The 18,329-nt window shown below is 35.0% G+C and overlaps 1 protein-coding gene across 3 annotated transcripts; it reads right to left on the bottom strand.

The window, feature by feature from the left end:
- Positions 1–1,294: 1,294 nt before the first annotated feature.
- fkbp5 (FKBP prolyl isomerase 5) lies at positions 1,295–18,240 on the bottom strand. 3 transcript variants are annotated; one of them, XM_048199481.1, is made up of 12 exons: positions 18,141–18,240; positions 11,153–11,285; positions 10,770–10,914; positions 8,057–8,199; positions 7,098–7,212; positions 6,833–6,989; positions 4,999–5,089; positions 4,722–4,805; positions 4,352–4,537; positions 4,033–4,272; positions 3,318–3,437; positions 1,295–2,396 (listed from the first exon to the last, which is right to left on the bottom strand). In XM_048199481.1, exons 2-12 carry the CDS (start codon positions 11,255–11,257, stop codon positions 2,301–2,303), a joined length of 1,482 nt encoding a protein of 493 aa, XP_048055438.1. In that variant the 5' UTR covers positions 11,258–11,285; positions 18,141–18,240; the 3' UTR covers positions 1,295–2,300. The 3 variants fall into 3 exon arrangements, with proteins under 3 accessions (XP_048055438.1, XP_048055437.1, XP_048055439.1); XM_048199480.1 differs by lacking the exon at positions 18,141–18,240 and adding an exon at positions 13,945–14,183; XM_048199482.1 differs by lacking the exons at positions 3,318–3,437; positions 18,141–18,240 and adding an exon at positions 13,945–14,180.
- Positions 18,241–18,329: the final 89 nt, after the last annotated feature.

Here is an 18,329-nt window from a genome sequence, read left to right as displayed (position 1 = left end):
TCTCCCAATGAAATGTTTGAATAATTGAATTTACAGTGGTTCTCCCAACATTTGGCTGCATCCTTCGACCAGCCTCAGCCATTTTGAGGCTGTGATTGACAACATGATCCACAATTGTAGCCCTGATTTCATCAGGGATCTGCCTATTGGCCTCTTCTTCCTCTTCCCCTGTTTTGTCCCCTTCCCCTTCTTCCCCGCACCCTTACCCCTCTTCCATGAGGCTGACCTTCCACTTCTGTGTCACAGTATTGTAGAAATGGTACACACTATGTCCTGCTTGGTTCGTATATGCTTGTAAAATGGGGGTTTATGGGATTCACCTCTGACAGTGATTGTAGAGAAGTGGCTTATCATTGGTTGCAACTAATGCTTCACACTCCCCTTCTCATCAGTGAAAGTTGAGATTCACTTGAGAGAAATTGTTCAATTTAGGAGACATTTTCAGGAAAAAAAGATTTAAAAAAAATGTGTAAAATTTGCTTGACAGATTTTGACAACTAGTTCAACATTTTTGTATGTAATGACTCAAGCAATGAAATGAGGACTATTAGTTTTATATGGAATGACTATTCAGCATTCACAAGTATAGTTAATTTTGACTGACATGACATAAGCAAATGATAATGTTATAAAACAGCAGAGAGTTGTATGAAAGCAATTGATGCATGTCCAAAAGCATTTGCAATTTGTTCGAAGGAATAAGAAACTGCTACTATGATGTGCACAAATGACTAAATGTTGTGGAGGTTGAACTAACTGTTGTGCAAATGTAAATAGTGATGTGAGAAATGCACCAAAGCGACTGAGAAAAACTGTAATATATTTTGAATTTGTCATTCAAAGCTGAATTTTCAACACCCATTACTCCAGTCTTCATTGTCACATGATCCTTGAAGTCATTCTAATATGCTGATTTGGAGCTCAAGTAACCTTTGTGGAATTTTGTGAAAACCGTAATGTTTTTCCAGGATTCTTTGATGAATAGAAAGTTCAAAAGAACAGCATTTATTTTATATAGAAATCTTTGCATAAATCTGGTTATATCTGTCTTTACTGTTTTTGATCAATTTGTTAAATAAAAGTATTACTTTCTTTGAAAAAAAGTACTGAGCCCTAACTTTTGAACAGTAGTGAACATACAGTGGTTCTGAATAGAGAGTTCATATTAGACTATATAATAATGTAATGACTATACAAAATGTAATGACTATACAAAAACACAATACAGCTGTACAGTTTTTTTTGAATATTTATTGACAGGCCTGCTGTAATGCATCAAACTGTAAACAGAAAAAAAAGTTAACAAACTGTTTATTATTAATATTATTAAAACTGTCTGAAACATGGGGAACATACTGAAAAACATGCAAACCACACAAGTTAGTATTTGATCAAATAAACAAGTGGGTTTAAGAGAACAGTTATTTGAAATATTCCTATCTTGCCAAAAAAAGTGCCTAAAAAGCATTTGAGCTTTAAACTTGTAATGGAAACTCAGCTCAAAAATATAGCTATTGAATTTCAGTCAAGTGTATCTACCGGTATCCAGGTTGAAACTAACCTGTTAACATTTTAAAATATAGACGTTCCCAGGATGCAGTAAAGAAGCATGCACAAGTCTCTCCAAAGTATCAAAAGTGTGTTTGTGAATGTGGGCCTGCTGCGACTCCTCAAAAAATACAGCGGGTAGAGTCGCAAAAAAGGTTTTCCCCAAAGGGAGGATTGCACTTTTAGGTCCAGCTATCCACTATGGTCACTTGCATCTAAATATCGTACACACTTATACAAATATCATACAAAAAACATCAAGCCTCCAGTACACACCCCACCACTGCAAACCTAAACTCCTAATCTGATTATGCACAAAGTCGATGCAATTACACTGAATACTGTACAGTTACAGTACATCATAAGGTACTAGGTTGCATTCAAGTCTATGCAATACAATATAAAACCATATGCTTTCGCATTAATGCAGCGGATGAATGCCTTTTTGAGAGCTGAGGCGTGCACTGTAGAGGTTTACTGGTGGTCATAGGATTGTGCGCTTTGGTTTTTGTTGTTGTTGTTTCTTTTCTGTTCTTGTAGGAATGTCATTAAGGTTTGCAGCTCCTCAATATCCCTTAGCCATTATTAGAATCTTTCCCAGCATTTGTTTTCAGTCTGAAAGATGATGAGGTCAGAGGTCAAGGCATACAGAGGGCTTGTCCACACCCCCTACCGACTGCCTCTCTCATGACGCAATCGAGGACGAACCAGTCATCCCCACAGCCTGGGCCTCCTGAATAGCGGCTGGAGTTTTAGGAGCCGTCCTGACTGTGACGCACTCTCTTTAGTCCATGTTTATTCTGATCTGAAATTCCACTCTCTTCTTTTTTCCTTTTTAATCGGCCCACCTACAAATAGAGACAACATTTTTAGATGCTAAAACTAATAGTATTTTCTTCAAACAATAAAGACAGCAGTTATTATAAAAGGATAGTTTGCCCAAAAATTATTTACTTGCTATTGTTTTGTTCCAAACAGGTATGATTTTTTTCCCCCCTATGCAAAATTGTGATCAGGCACTGTTCCAAAATTGGCAAAAAGCACCATTAAAATAGGTTTGATGCCGAACATTACAGGTTTTTGTTTGTCTCGTTAATAATTGAGCTTACCAGGGTTATTATAATTGACTAAAACTATTAAAAACATTTCTGTTAATTGAAATAAATTTAAAATAAAATCAAATATAAATATTAGTTGATTAACTTAAACTAAACGGAAATTAAAAATGCTGCCTTGGCAATATACTTAAAACTTGAAGCACTAAAATTATTAACTAGGAAAAAAAAAAAAGAAAACTAAAACTGAAATTAAATAAAATAAATATATAAATAAACCTAAATAGCAATATTCAATTAAAAATGAAACAAATTTAAAAATAAAAGTTAAATTTAGAGCAGTGGTTCTCAACCAGGGGACCTGTGTTCCAAGGGGGACACAGGATGGTTTCAAATTGTTTAAATTAATAAATGATTATTAATTCATTAAAATAATCAAACTGTAATCTAAATCAAAACACTTTCTTTTTATCTTTACCTTAATAATTGTTTTTATTAAAAAACATAGTTCAACAGGGCGTTTTCGAGTCAAAACATTTGAGAACCACTGATTTAGAGATCTACAGAAAAGGGGAAGATTCTCAGTCATTAACAAATTAAATTTCAGTCGCACAAAAATATTGCATGTCTTCGAAAGTCAAAAAAGTCATACTGACTGCATTTATTTTGCTTTAAAGTCATCATGAAATGGAAGTTTTTCTTATTGTGACGTACATCCGAGTGAAAGCTTCTAGAACAAGAAAAAATGTAGGACGGGACTTGATTTTGTCCATCGGGAATTGATTGGATCGTTGCTGTGATATTATGTGACTGACAGGTTGTCCCACCCTTGCACTGAAAAACATGTCAGAAGAGAAGAGATGGGGAAGAGAAAGGGCAGTTTTTTTTATTACGACGGCACGTGAATTTGAAAAATATAGTAATGATATCCACGGATAAATCATTTATAATAAATACTTCAATATTCCATAAAAATAAGCATTGTCCATTTTGATTTCATGGTGACTTTAATGATGCTTTTTGTCATTTTTGGTCAAAATGGTCACTATTTCATTGTATGCAAAAGTGCTATGAAACTTGGATGAAAGAAAAACCACACAGGTTTGAAATAACATGAAGGTGAGTAAATAACAAAATTTTCCATTTTGAAAAATCTAATATTACTCCAATTAAACACAAAAATTGCATTAGATTTTTTTTTGTTGACTTGACTAATACTTTGTCAAATGTCAATAAGCTTTACCCCAAGATTATGTCTGAGCCTCTTGAGAGGTATTAGTGTTTTTGAATGAGGTTAGCTTTGTTGAGTACAACCAGGGGCATTGTTTATTCAAGTAAAGAATCAAGCACTTTCTAATGCTGCATTCATGAAATGGCAACATAAGTGAATTTGTCAAGAATAAACTTTTCCTTCTGGCCAGTGTAATACCTTGGCATCGTGTTCAGCAAACCTCTGGAACATGTTTGCATAGATCTTCTTGTCACGTTCATGGTGCTCACGAATCTTACGCTGACAGACGGCAATCTGGCTGCGGGCAGCATGGTTGAAGGAGTTAACTTGCAAAACTTGCCTGAAGTCCATCAGGGCCATGCTGAACTCGTTACGCAACAGACGCGCTTCACCTCGTCGATATAGAGCTTTCTCATTTTCTGGGTCCAGCTCTATAACCTAGTAATGAAAACCATTATGAATTGGAAAAAAAAAAATGTTCACTGCTATCTTGATATTTTATTACTGCTGTCTCTACCTTGTTGCAGTTCTCCACTGTTTGAGAGTACTCGCGCAAACGAAGATAGCACAATGCCAGATTCAGATGGGCCACTAAAAGGAGAGCCTGGATGGCTTGTTGCTGCTCCTTTCCTACACCACACTCCATCTCTAACCAGATTACAATCTGATGGTACTGAATTACAGCATGGTTGTACCGTCCAGCCTGAATATACAGTATAAAGAAGGATGTCAATTACCTGACTGCTGCCATCAAAACAAGAACAAAAGATGATCGTAAAAAGCATTTGAACTCAAATAAAAATATTTTTCTATAATAAAATAAAAAGCATCTCAGTAGGCAAGAATAGGCCAGTAACTGTATACCATAGACAAAAGTGTAGACAAACCTTGAAATACTGTGTCCCTTTTTGTTTGACTAAAGCAGCACGTTCCAATTTCTCTTTAAGGTCCATTTCCCAGAAATCTTTGGCCTGAAACACATGAGGAATTGTCAATGTAGGTTTTTTAGGTTCTCTGTCAATTCTGTCTATGACCATTAGATGGCACACTTTAACTGTATTCTGGGGTTTCCCACTCCGAAGACTTGTGTGTTTGAAAACGTAATTTTTAATATATATATATATATATATATATATATATATATACACATCCATTTTATCTCACCTTTTCAAAGTCCTTCAGTGTCACTTCATATAGTAGTTCTGCATTTGATCCAATGTCATGTTCTTTTTTACCCTCTTTGCCATAACCGTACCTGAAAGCATAACACAGACAGAGTAAGATGGTGATCGAGTATGTCAGATTATTATATAATATAATATAATATAATATAATATAATATAATATAATATTATATTATATTATATTATATTATATTATATAGTAACTACAAACCCGATTCCAAAAAAGTTGGGACACTGCACAAATTGTGAATAAAAACAGAATGCAATGATGTGGAAGTTTCAAATTTCAATATTTTATTCAGAATACAACATAGATGACATATCAAATGTTTAAACTGAGAAAATGTATCATTTTAAGGGAAAAATAAGTTGATTTTAAATTTCATGGCATCAACACATCTCAAAAAAGTTGGGACAAGGCCATGTTTACCACTGTGTGGCATCCCCTCTTCTTTTTATAACAGTCTGCAAACGTCTGGGGACTGAGGAGACAAGTTGCTCAAGTTTAGGAATAGGAATGTTGTCCCATTCTTGTCTAATACAGGCTTCTAGTTTCTCAGCTGTCTTAGGTGTTCTTTGTTGCATCTTCCTCTTTATGATGCGCCAAATGTTTTCTATGGGTGAAAGATTTGGACTGCAGGCTGGCCATTTCAGTACCGGGATCCTTCTTCTACGCAGCCATGATGTTGTAATTGATGCAGTATGTGGTCTGGCATTGTCATGTTGGAAAATGCAAGGTCTTCCCTGAAAGAGACGATGTCTGGATGGGAGCATATGTTGTTCTAGAACTTGGATATACCTTTCAGCATTGATGGTGCCTTTCCAGATGTGTAAGCTGCCCATGCCACACGCACTCATGCAACCCCAAACCATCAGAGATGCAGGCTTCTGAACTGAGCGCTGATAACAACTTAGGTTGTCCTTGTCCTCTTTAGTCCGGATGACATGGTGTCCCAGTTTTCCAAAAAGAACTTCAAATTTTGATTCCTCTGACCACAGAACAGTTTTCCACTTTGCCACAGTCCATTTTAAATGAGCCTTGGCCCAGAGAAAATGCCTGCGCTTCTGGATCATGTTTAGATATGGCTTCTTTTTTGACCTATAGAGTTTTTGTGTTCACCGGCAATGTTTTCTGGAAGTATTCCTGAGCCCATGTTGTGATTTCCATTACAGTAGCATTCCTGTATGTGATGCAGTGCCGTCTAAGGGCCCGAAGATCACGGGCATCCAGTATGGTTTTCCGGCCTTGACCCTTACGCACAGAGATTGTTCCAGATTCTCTGAATCTTTGGATGATATTATGCACTGTAGATGATGATAACTTCAAACTCTTTGCAATTTTTCTCTGAGAAACTCCTTTCTGATATTGCTCCAATATTTTTCGCTGCAGCATTGGGGGAATTGGTGATCCTCTGCCCATCTTGACTTCTGAGAGACACTGCCACTCTGAGAGGCTCTTTTTATACCCAATCATGTTGCCAATTGACCTAATAAGTTGCAAATTGGTCCTTCAGCTGTTCCTTATATGTACATTTAACTTTTCCAGCCTCTTATTGCTACCTGTCCCAACTGTTTTTGGAATGTGTAGCTCTCATGAAATAAAAAATAAAAAAAATGAGCCAATATTTGGCATGACATTTCAAAATGTCTCACTTTCAACATTTGATATGTTATCTATATTCTATTGTGAATAAAATATAAGTTTATGAGATTTGTAAATTATTGCATTCCTTATTTATTCACAATTTGTACAGTGTCCCAACTTTTTTGGAATCGGGTTTGTATTAAAAACAGAACAGAATAGCAAGTCTTACTTGGGCTTTAGGTATAATAAACAGCATTCGCCCTTTTGGATTTTCTCCATGGCCCTGTCCACTCCTAAAGGAACACCCACGTCTTCTGATTCACCCACAACAAAGGTGACATCCCGAGACTCAAATAACCGCCCTCCACACCACCCCTCCAAGTGTACTGAGGGACAAAAACCAAATAGCATTGTAATGCATATTAATATTGTATCCAAAAGCATTGTCTAGGAATTACAACTATATTACAAATATTCATAATTCTCAGACCTACCATGAACTGTGGCCCCTTCATTAGGATTGTTATAGCCTTCACCTTTGACCTTTATTCTCTTAACGATCCCACCATCTTCTGTAAGCTCCTCTCCTCTAAAGCTCAGCAGCTCAATCTAATTATGGGAAGTAGAACCATTTGTACTTTTAAAAGTAACAAACTTAGACCAAAAGAGGCTTTTGTGTTCTGAATCTAGCATTATATACACTACACAGAGACAAATATAACAGTGTGTTTCTTTCAGCGTGCACTTTCATGTCCCAGGGGATGATTTTTGTTAAAAAAAATACATTTCAGTAGGAAATACTTTGTAGCAAATTTTAAGTCATAATGGTGTCAACTAGTGTTCCTGGGTGCAAGAATGCAAAGAGTAAACATTTAGCGTGAGTGAGTAACTTTCGGTTTACAGTGAAAGATCCAGAGCATTGTAGGCAGTGGGTAAAGACCGCAAAGGATCGTAAATATGCCGCAACAGAAAATCTGAAAAACCTCTGTATTTGTAGTCAATATTTCAAACTGGATGACTACGAACACAGTGTTTTAGGCCAAACGGAGGGGGAAAATTGAAAAAAAACTGCCATTCTGTCAGTGCCGCAATTCTGTCATCATTTACTCAGCCTCAAGTAGTTCCAAACCTGTATAAATTTCTTTGTTCTGCTGAACACAAAGAAGATATTTTGAAGAATGTCTGTAACAGGTGTGGGGCAACACTAACTTCCATAGTATTTTTTTCAATACTATAGAAGTCAATGGCGCTCCATTGAGTTTTCACGAAAGCCCTGAAGCTGTCAAAAGTCATTTTGCAACATCCAGTGGACTTTTGCTGACAAATAAACGCAAATTTCAACACAGAGAACAAGCAAACATGGTTCATTTACATATACTACTGACATTGTAACAATACAAAGAGGGTTAAAAAAAATCGGCAAAGTCACACTTTAAGTGCTTGATGTTCCTACCTCAAACACAAGTGTGGCATTGGGAGGAACCTTTGGTGGGCTGCCAGCTGAACCGTAAGCATATTCAGGCTTACAAAGCATCAAGCACACCTCTCCTTTCTGCATGGAACACACACCAATATCCCACGCCTTGATGACCTGACCTGTGTGAATCAACCACTTTGACAGTACTCATGAATTCAATGCTTGAATTACACTATTTTAAATGCTTTGCTATTATAAGATAAGTCTTTCTTTTATTTATTTAATCTTTGTTTTATTTATATGCATAAATATATTACTTATTATGAATAAATATCTAATAAGTAAAACTTCATAATCCAAAGATACTGAAACATACTGAATAGTGCAGTTTTTTTTTTTTTTTTTTTTTCATTTTAAATACTGAACAAAAAATTAGTTTGTGGCTCATTTTCATAGCAAATAATTTGTGTTAATATATTTTTGATGAAATACAAATCGTTTCTTAAGAATGAAACAGCAGATAATAAGGGAGGCACCACACGTCTAAACAACACCAGTAATTGCATTCCTTATTAAATGGAACCGCAAACATCATTAAACAGGAATTTGCTCTTAAGCGAGAAATGTAGAATGAAATTGGCAGGTTCCATGACAGTTTCATTTAACAGACACTTATGATAGAGTACTAATGAATTAAACATATCAGTGTAATATAAACTATTTGCTTGTGTAAATCAAATAAATGTGAGACATTTAGATTAGACTTGCTTTTTTGTCATCACAAAGCGTACAACTTGTATTTGATTTGCCGCTTTATTAATTTACTTAAAATGAACTAGTACAGCACAATTCTTGAACTTAATTTGTAGTAGTAGATTTAAAGTGCAAAATAAAAGCTTACTTATTTGTGTGAGAATACATGAATAATTTATATATTGTACGTTTTGCTGCGGTAACTAGAGGATCCTAGTTCCTAGCATGCTTTACATGGGACTGGATAGGTAAATGTTTAAATTAAGTATATATTTGAGTGTGTGGGTGTTTTTAAGATAAAAAAAAATGTTTAATGTTCTTTTATGTTGATATTTAAAAGAGTGGAGTTTTGGTTAGTGGACGGGTATGTGAAGAATAAGTTGCTTTACTCAAAAAGCAATTACTGCTCTCTTTCACCACAAGTGAATGAATGAGGCATTTATATAGCGCTAAGTACTACTGTACACCCAAAGGGCTTTAAAATCATATCAGGGGTCTCTCCTCATCCACCACCAGTGTGCAGCATCCACTTGGATGATGCGACAGCAGCCAGAGTAAAAGAGCGCCGGTGCGCTCACCACACACCAGCTGTAGGTGGAGAGGAGAGAGTGATAGAGCCAGTACAATGGATGGGGATTATTAGGAGGCCATGATTGGTAAGGGCCAATGAAAGGAATTTGGCCAGGACACCGGGGGTTACACCCCTACTCTTTACGAGAAGAGAGATGACCACAGAGAGTCAGGACCTCGATTTAACGTTAATGTGACTAATGTCTAATTTTATTAGCGCTTTCTCAGATAAGTTTGGGTTTCTACACTGTAAAAAAAATCCCGTTGTTTCTACGGAAAAATACCGGCAGCTGTGGTTACCAGAACAATACTGTAAAAATGACATCAAACCGTAAACATACTTACGGAGTTACATGTGAATTTTACATTTTAAATATGTATATTTAACATTGGATTTCAGTAATATTAACATCATTGTTACACACTGTAAAAAAAAATCCCAGTAAAATTTACGGTAAAATAACTTATTTCATTAACTGATATAATGTTAATTTACCAACCTAATGAAGTACTAATATCTATTTTGTACCTTTATAATACACTGATAGTCACCAAACACAGTGGTGATGAGAGTCACATGATGAATCAAAGTTCATCACAAGCAGCTTTTCCACAAGCTGAGAAGCACAATACTAATATATAGAAGGTGCACACAGTGTCATTCACACACACACTAAACACCATCATGGCAACATGCATTACATTTTAAAAATGCAATAAACATTAATTTAACAACATTAGATGTAACATAAAACCCTAATGTACATAACTGATTAGAAAAAAATGAGAAAAACTAAGAAGAAACAGAGTTATTTCAACGAAAATATATCAAATGTGAAGTGTCACGCAGGGAATTGTGGGAATGTCAATTTATGGTTTTTCACTGTAAATTTTACAATGAATTGTTATTTTTCACTTCCAAAAACTGTGAATTTAACGGTATTTTACCGTAAAATTACATTAAATGTACCGTTAGATCTATTACAGTTATTCACCGTATATAGTACGGAAACTTTCTGTAAACCAATTGACAGTTTTTCACCACAGCATTTTTACAGTCTTTTACTGTTAAAATCACGGTCATTTTTTACAGTGTACTACACACAAAGTATTTGAGTAGAGTTGGCAGTTTAATTGAAGGTTAAGCAAATCTATCAAAACCCAATGTGTGGAACCACTGTCCACAACTGCATTAAGTTGAGCCAAATAATTGCACCCTGCACAGTGGCCAATATTAAAATGAATGAATATGAAAAAATACATATAATAGCACATACAATGATTTATCTGCTTATCCAAGTGTCACACTGGATTTCTTTCATTAAAGAATAACTGTCTCTCTTGCAACAGTATTTGTTTCAATAAACACAAAAAAATTGTAAAATGACAAATGAAATATGTGAAATAAATCTATGAAATCTATTACCTTTTCCCACATTGAAAACAAAAGGCTCCTTGCGGTCTAGACTGGAGTCAAACTTCTTCCCATTGAGGAGTCTGCCTGTGTAGTGGACATTCACCCTGTCCCCGATCATCGGCCTTTCCCCCTCCACACCATGCTGTTTCACAATCTTTAGAGAAGTATGGGAGAAAAAAGTGAACAATCCATTCTTACAGTACCTCATATTTATTTTAAATTATCACCAGATCATTCTGAATATATATGTTAAAAAAAAATTGCATATTCAAATCAGGTCAACAACAGTGGTTGCAGACATTTGGACCCCACTGTATCATTCATGACTACAGAAAAAATACAGAAACTGTAAACTAACAGCTGTGATATAGAGTTACTAATGACTGGATTACCTTACATACTCCACGGTCACCGTTTGGAGTGACATCCGTGCCTTGGGAGGTAAATACAGCAGCTGGGCACTGGTTAGCGGAAAAGATATCCTCTAAAGATGACATCTCTCCACTCAAACATACCCGTGTTCCCCTAAAAAACAAACATACTATATTTGCCTTTTCATCTTAGACAATTATTATAAGGCACTGCTATCTTTAGATAAATTCAAATGTTTAGAGTTAAATTTCTTCATATGCTTGAGGTATATTTACATACAAAAATATGTTGAAATCCTTATTTTGTGATGCTGCCATGCTTTTTTACCCTTTATATCAAAAAATCAAAATTATATTAAAAAATCTATTTAGACATTTTATATTATTCTCAAAAGGAAGGACTCAAATATGTGAGTGAGCACGCTTGTATCGTTGTGTTTTTGACATCTTTCACAAGATTGCCTTAATTATTTTGTTCTTCTTCCTAGAAAAATTGTTAGTTGGTCCCTGTGTGTGTGTGTTAGTGTGTGTGTGTGAGAAGCATACATGTGTAGTTTTGGCCTTTTTTAAAGCTTGTGAACGTGTGCGGCGGAACACTATGTTCCCTTTTATTCTATGTTCCTGGCACATATTCAGATTCTAGAGAACGATGTCTTGTGAGATTTATGTCAGTAAACCTAGTAAAAAGACACGAGAAGAAAACAGAACGGAGAAGGGAACATTCAGTCCAGTGTGCTTTACTTGAGGCAATGAGACACTACAATGACTCAAGGCTCTCAATCCAAGACCTTCTTTTTGTATCTATACACACACACAAACACTGAAGGTTACAAAAAGTGTACACATTTCAAGGAAAATTCTATTAATGCACAAAAGCAGATATAAAGCAGACTGCTCTGTACCAAACTGATCATTTGTATAAATAACATATTTTTGCATTGAAAGTATAATATATTAATTAATAATACAAATATTAACCTCACTGCATGTAAGTTTAGGGTTTATGTCTTGAAATGACATGTGGCAGAGTGAAAATTAAGAGTCCAGGCTATGTGACTCACAGAAGACACAGAAATAGTCTGCTACCATCACGGCTCTAACAGAACTGCTGTGGAAACGTATCATTCTTTGAGCACAATTTAGTCTAAAAACCCAAGATGTAGGCCGTGAACATGTAAGTAAGTCAACAAAAGTCACAAATACAATAGCAATTTGATTAAACAATACTTAAAGCTGTAATTGACAAAATTTACATACAGATTTGTTAACATCTAACTGTACAAACAAAAACAAAAAAACGCATATTATGTTTTTCTGCTTTAAATGTTAACAAAATTAACTAAATTCTGATCCTGAATTCTAACAACTCAGTACTTCTAACAACTCAGTACTTCTAACTTTCTTGGAATCAAATGCTATGAAGTTCCTCTAATGGATCTTAAAAATCAGCCATAAAATGTAAAGATGATGTGACAACTCATCTTTCTATATCCCAACTTTTACTGTTCTGTCCCACGGCTGAGCAATCTGTCACTGTCTATTTGTCCACCTGTGTTTGTCTCTATGCTTTTCCAGCCAACTGTCTCGAAGTCTTTCTCTCCATTGATCAACTCATTTAAAGGTGGTGTGACTTTTCTAAGCCCTTATTGGAGCTCTGTCTCAGATGTCCGCAGTGTGGGGAGATTGCAACAGGCATTCCTGTTACAAAGATGAGCTTTCAGAGACAGTTGAATCATTCCATCCTTGAACATACCGTCCGCAGTCAAGTACAACATGTACTCACGCAGATTCCTAGTTAATCACCTTGTCAGACACCCAGACTCTTTCGGTACTGATGACATACAAACTGTCGAAAACATCAAAATTGAATCATCTGTCGACAATGGTGGGTTTTGCAACTCTTGAAAACATCTCTTGACACTGAAATCCAGGGTGTGACCACCGTAGACAATGAGGGGAATTAATCTAACCACAACATTCAGATAAGTGATGGTTAATTGGTTAATTCTGGACAATGGTTAATTCTTAAATCATCATATTTGATCCTCCCAGACCTAAATATGTGATTATACCCCAGCAAAAAGCTGAGCTTGTAAAAGCCACAAGAATCAGCTTGCCATTTACAATACAAAATGAGTTATAATCTAAACAGATTGAATAAAAAAATATGCTTGAGGAAGCAGGACAGCGTAAACAAGTTCTAAGCCGTATCTTGTCAGTAATAGTAGCTTATAACGGTGAGGAGACATGAAATTATATTTAAAAAAAATACATGAAAACCTGACTCCTCAGCACATCTCAAAGTACAAAAAAGGAAAAGGCAGAAAGCATTTTCAATCCATTGGCATATGCTCATTTTTACACCATGAACATCAGTCTTTATGGCTTTGATGGATTAATGAGAAAGAGAGTCTGTGAAATAGTAAGCAAAAGTGTATACAAAATAAAGAAACCTAATATAAAAAGAATATACATTCATTGAGTTCTCTCGCATCAGAATCGAAAAGGGGTGCTTCATGTCCTCTCAGTTTCATACAATCCTCCATACATCTCGGACGCAACTACAGCACATATATAGCAATATGCAAATTTAATTATAGCTACAGTTTTCTTTCCAGCATTAGTATTTATTCATTCATTTTAACTAAAATATAAGCCCACACGGCGATATTTTACTTGAGTTTGAAGATAAAGCATAGTACCAAGAGAAAACAGGCTTTTTCTATTGTCGCCAGAAAGCTGTCTTAAGTAGCTGTAAAAGGTAGGCTGCGCGATGAATAAAGAATCGAAACAAGCATGAAATGTAGACTTACAATATTTCCCTTTTGTTGTCCGTTCCTCTCATGTGTTTGACCATATATCCGTCCGTATGCAACTTCAGTGAGTCTTACCGGCGAATAGCCTACAACCTGTGCCTAGCGGCTTAAAGGGGAATGAGCCCGCCCTCTCAGCGCGAGAGTACTAGATGTTCTACCGGCAGTATTTTACACTTCTCCACACCAATAATAATCAACACGATACGCCTCTACGAGACATTTGAACGGGGGAAATGAAATGAGACTAAAGGAGGAGGAGTAAACGCGGGGGAGGGCAATGTAGTGTAAAAAATTAAGGGCAGGCCTTGGAAACTGTCCACAAAGTAACACAATGTTCCGGCTGTACTGTAGCTCGCGCTGATGAGAACACAGTGTCCTAGTAGACACCCTGACCCGTAACCCGTTGTGAGCTGACTGAACAGCTCAAGTTGGGAACAGCGTGTACAACCACACAGTCAAGAGCACAGCGATACGCGGAAAGAACAACACGACTATATTATGTTTAAAAACGTGGAGGTTTAAAGTGATATAATGCATTGCAAAAAAAAAAAAAAAAAAAAAAACAGATAAAAAAAAATCCTGTTGCGATCAAATTGACCGCTGAAAGAAATTTACAGGTAAAATACAATGACAACGTTTTACTGGATGGCATTTTGCTCTCCATATATTTTGTAATTTGCATAATAAGGTGATAATGAAACTTAAAGCCACATGATGAATTATTGTTCATCAGAATTATTTCCTTTAATCATGGCTAAACACCATCAGGGTATCACATGACACTAAAATAATGCTATAGACCTAAATATAAATAACTTTTATTAACTGTTATTTACATAACTGGGTACCAAAATCAGAAGAAACTTTATAATTTAAATAAAATATAATCAAATGTTATGCCTCATGCAGGGACCCCTGGGAATGTCATTTTACTTTCATCTTTAAGGACATTGTATTTTCTTTTAACAATAGGCTACTGTATTGTTAATGTACATGCATAGTTTTGTTGAATGTAATATACATTTTCACATATTTTTTTTACATTTCAAATCATTAATATGCCTACTTTTGACTTTGTATTGTAAGGTAATAACCATTTAGCAGGTTTTACTGTAGTTAAAGTCAAAATATTCTTAAAGTGTGTAAGATGATACATTGCCTATTGTATTTTATATATAAATAAATAATAACGCCAGACAGTTGTAACATTGTACATTTAAAGCTAAGCAGTATCTTAAATAAATTAGTTTTGGATTTCATTTCTACACAGAATAATTTATGTTGAATATGTTGAAATTAAATCCAGCCTTTCAAGTTTGTATGCCAAATAACATCAGCACTGGCAACACGTTACCTGCCTCAAAAGCCTCTCTAGACTGGAACTGTAACAAAATGTTCCCGATCCATTCACCAGAGCAACAAGAGGTGTCAGCAGGAACACAATAGGTGGCATACATGATTGTCTGCATTTAAAGGGATTGATTTCCCTTTTCAAGCCTGATTTTTTTAAACAGTAATTTTAGATGGATAATCCATGGTGTGAGTGACAGAATAAATGGGCTCTGTTTAAGAGGTTCAAGTTATTTAAGATACTCTGCAGATATATCAAGGATATGATAATCCAGAGAAATGCTATTTAGCTCATTTATTTGATTGATTTGTAATACAGAAATATTTAGGGTATATATATTTTCAAATGTGCCAAAAATGTAATGAAATAAAATCACAGATCTCTAATATAATGTCAGCAGGCCTGCAGCTTTTCCAGGATTATCTAGGCAGTACATTAAAGTACTCAAGCATGGAAAAGAGTAGAACAAAATGCTGCCTTGGTTTGGTATCTTAGCAGCAGGGATCTGCGACAGCTTATAATGTGAAACTGCTCAGTACGGATGGTACAAGAAAACAAGTGGGGGGGCATTCAAGGATAAGGATTCAGACCAATATGTCACTCTGCCAACAAGGTCCAAGTGGGGACATGCCATGTAAACTTGTTTGACCTTTTTTCCTGTTCATGTTCAGTGATCATATTCCAATCTAGCAGATCAAAATTACTCTGTTAATTTTAATTCATCATCAACATTTTTTTCTGACATGAAAATTAAATGTAAAAAACACTTGTGGTTATGTTTTCAATTTACAGACATTTGTTGATAAAGCAATGATATTCTTGACTAATGTGGTGATTCGGAATATGATTAAGGTTTTCTTAAACAGTCCATTGTGGTTTCATTACATCAAAAGATCTTTCAAATGAACATAGTTTGTAAATTTATGAATCTCAACTTTTTCAGTGTGGAGCATGAACCCACAATGTAAGCCCATACAAGTTGATTGAACTTAAAAAAAATTAATAATGGAAACTTGTTGCCCTAAAAAAGTTAATTTTGTCTTGTTGAACAAACAAGACATATCAAGTTCTTTACGTTGGAAAGTGTTAGTTTACTAAAATATCCTGTTACAATAACTCAAATTTACCAGTTTAGGTAGCTCAAAATATTAAATTGCACTAAACTAACTGTTATTTGATTTAATTTGATTGAGTTCAATTAAATAACTTGATTATCTTTGCAGAATTATTATTTTTAAGTTACACAGTAAACAAGGACAAAAATACATACAAAAAGGATTTGCAGTTGCTTATGTATCATATTTCATACAAGGAAAAGTTAGTTCAGTCATATATTTTATAGTGTTATACAGTCATGAACAGTTTTGCTGACAACAGGGTTATAAATTACTATATATGTACCGATATATAATGTATGTACCTCATATACTCGAGCAATATTTTAGATAGAGGTTTAGATTTATCAAGAACATCTGTGGCTTGTGGTTTATTAACCACTCATCCCCCACTTTGTAAAAAGAGAACATTTACAGAACAATTAATGAACAGTGCTGGCCAATCACAACCTATCACTGAATTCCTGGTATCTTTGCATTAACCAGATTTAAATTTTTAGCATAGTTGAAAGATTGGAGATAAACAAATAAAATAATATTTGCATACTATCATATCCTATTTGTTATGTATGTCACACACTGGCTTGACTTTATAATCTAGATTCAAAGAGGATTGATGCAGATGAACGATGATATCACATTTAATAAACATCAGGAATATAAAAACACCAGCACAAAACATTAACACAAAACAAAGAACAGAAGATAACTGAAGGTATAAATACACAGGATGATGAGGAACAGGTGAGGCAATGAAACAATGAATAACTAAGGCAACCAAGGAAACAGGAACTAAACACACAGGAACTGAACACAGGAGATAAGACAAAAAAGTATCAAAATAAAAGTTCATGAACACAAACACAGGGAATCATGACATGATTTTAGATTTAAATTAGCTACTAAATAATTAGTGTGTCAAATCAAACAAAGTACAAAATATGATTTACTATCAGAAACCTCCACAATTTAATACAAGTGGTAGTATGTCCAAAACATGTATACTGTTCTACATACACAAACGTATGTACAAACGTAGGTACAAAAAACCATCATCTGCAGAGCACATACTTTTAGTATTTATATATCAAATATGTAAAGTGACAGGTTTTAGGGTATTGGTTTCAGTTCAATTAATTTAACATCTGGTGTGTTCTAGGGCCTTACATCATGCTTTAAAATATATATATATATATATATATATATATATATATATATATATATATATATATATATATATATATAATTTTCTTTTTTGAATATTTAAATAGGCCTGCAATTAAACGGGGATACTTTTTGGTTAGACACTCTGACTTTTACTTGAGCATCCCATACTTTCATAGTACAATTTCTATGTACAATCCTTGCTGAAAGGACACAGTGTAGCCTATTATTACACCACACTGATTCAGATGTGTAGAGAGAATATCAATAATCTACACTGTGATGCAAAACACTCAAGAGGTCCCATGATTATATGGCAAATGTATAAATATAAACCAAAACACAATGGAAAGTTTGTTCAAATAATTCCTATTTTGTATATAGGCTATGACAGTCCATATTATACAAGATTATACACTTTTAGCAGTTATAAGCATGAGGCTAAGAAATCATATAGGCAACAAATGTTAACATTAAACAACATAATTTTCATATATTTGGGATTGTTCATGGAAACCATTGAAAGAACTGCATGCAATAAGGAGTGATTATAGGAGCATCACCTTGGCGCCAAATAATGTCGATTTTTTGGTTACAGTCAAGAGAATAATCCTGTCCGTTTTTCCACTGGATTCTCAGATCAATAGGTCCGCGCGTCAAGAACTAAATGTTCTAGTTCACAGTGGCACGTGCGGTACATGCTCTGTTGACTGACTCATCGGCGCAACGGAGGTAAGAAGTGGTACTGAACT

This window comes from Megalobrama amblycephala, linkage group LG8 (genome assembly GCF_018812025.1).
Source record: "Megalobrama amblycephala isolate DHTTF-2021 linkage group LG8, ASM1881202v1, whole genome shotgun sequence".
In the NCBI taxonomy this organism is placed as follows: domain Eukaryota; kingdom Metazoa; phylum Chordata; class Actinopteri; order Cypriniformes; family Xenocyprididae; genus Megalobrama; species Megalobrama amblycephala.
Note: the sequence above shows the minus strand (reverse complement) of the source record. Positions and strands in the feature narration are given on the sequence as shown.

Bases quoted from the DNA above. Each gene is read 5' to 3' on its own strand.
- fkbp5 (XM_048199480.1), bottom strand. From the start codon at position 13,988: ATGGTCAAACACATGAGAGGAACGGACAACAAAAGGGAAATATT. The intron at 7,213-8,056 runs GTAGGAACATCA...TCCCATAATTAG, and splicing joins ATGCCACACTTGTGTTTGAG to ATTGAGCTGCTGAGCTTTAG. The intron at 4,806-4,998 runs GTGAGATAAAAT...CATGTGTTTCAG, and splicing joins CACTGAAGGACTTTGAAAAG to GCCAAAGATTTCTGGGAAAT.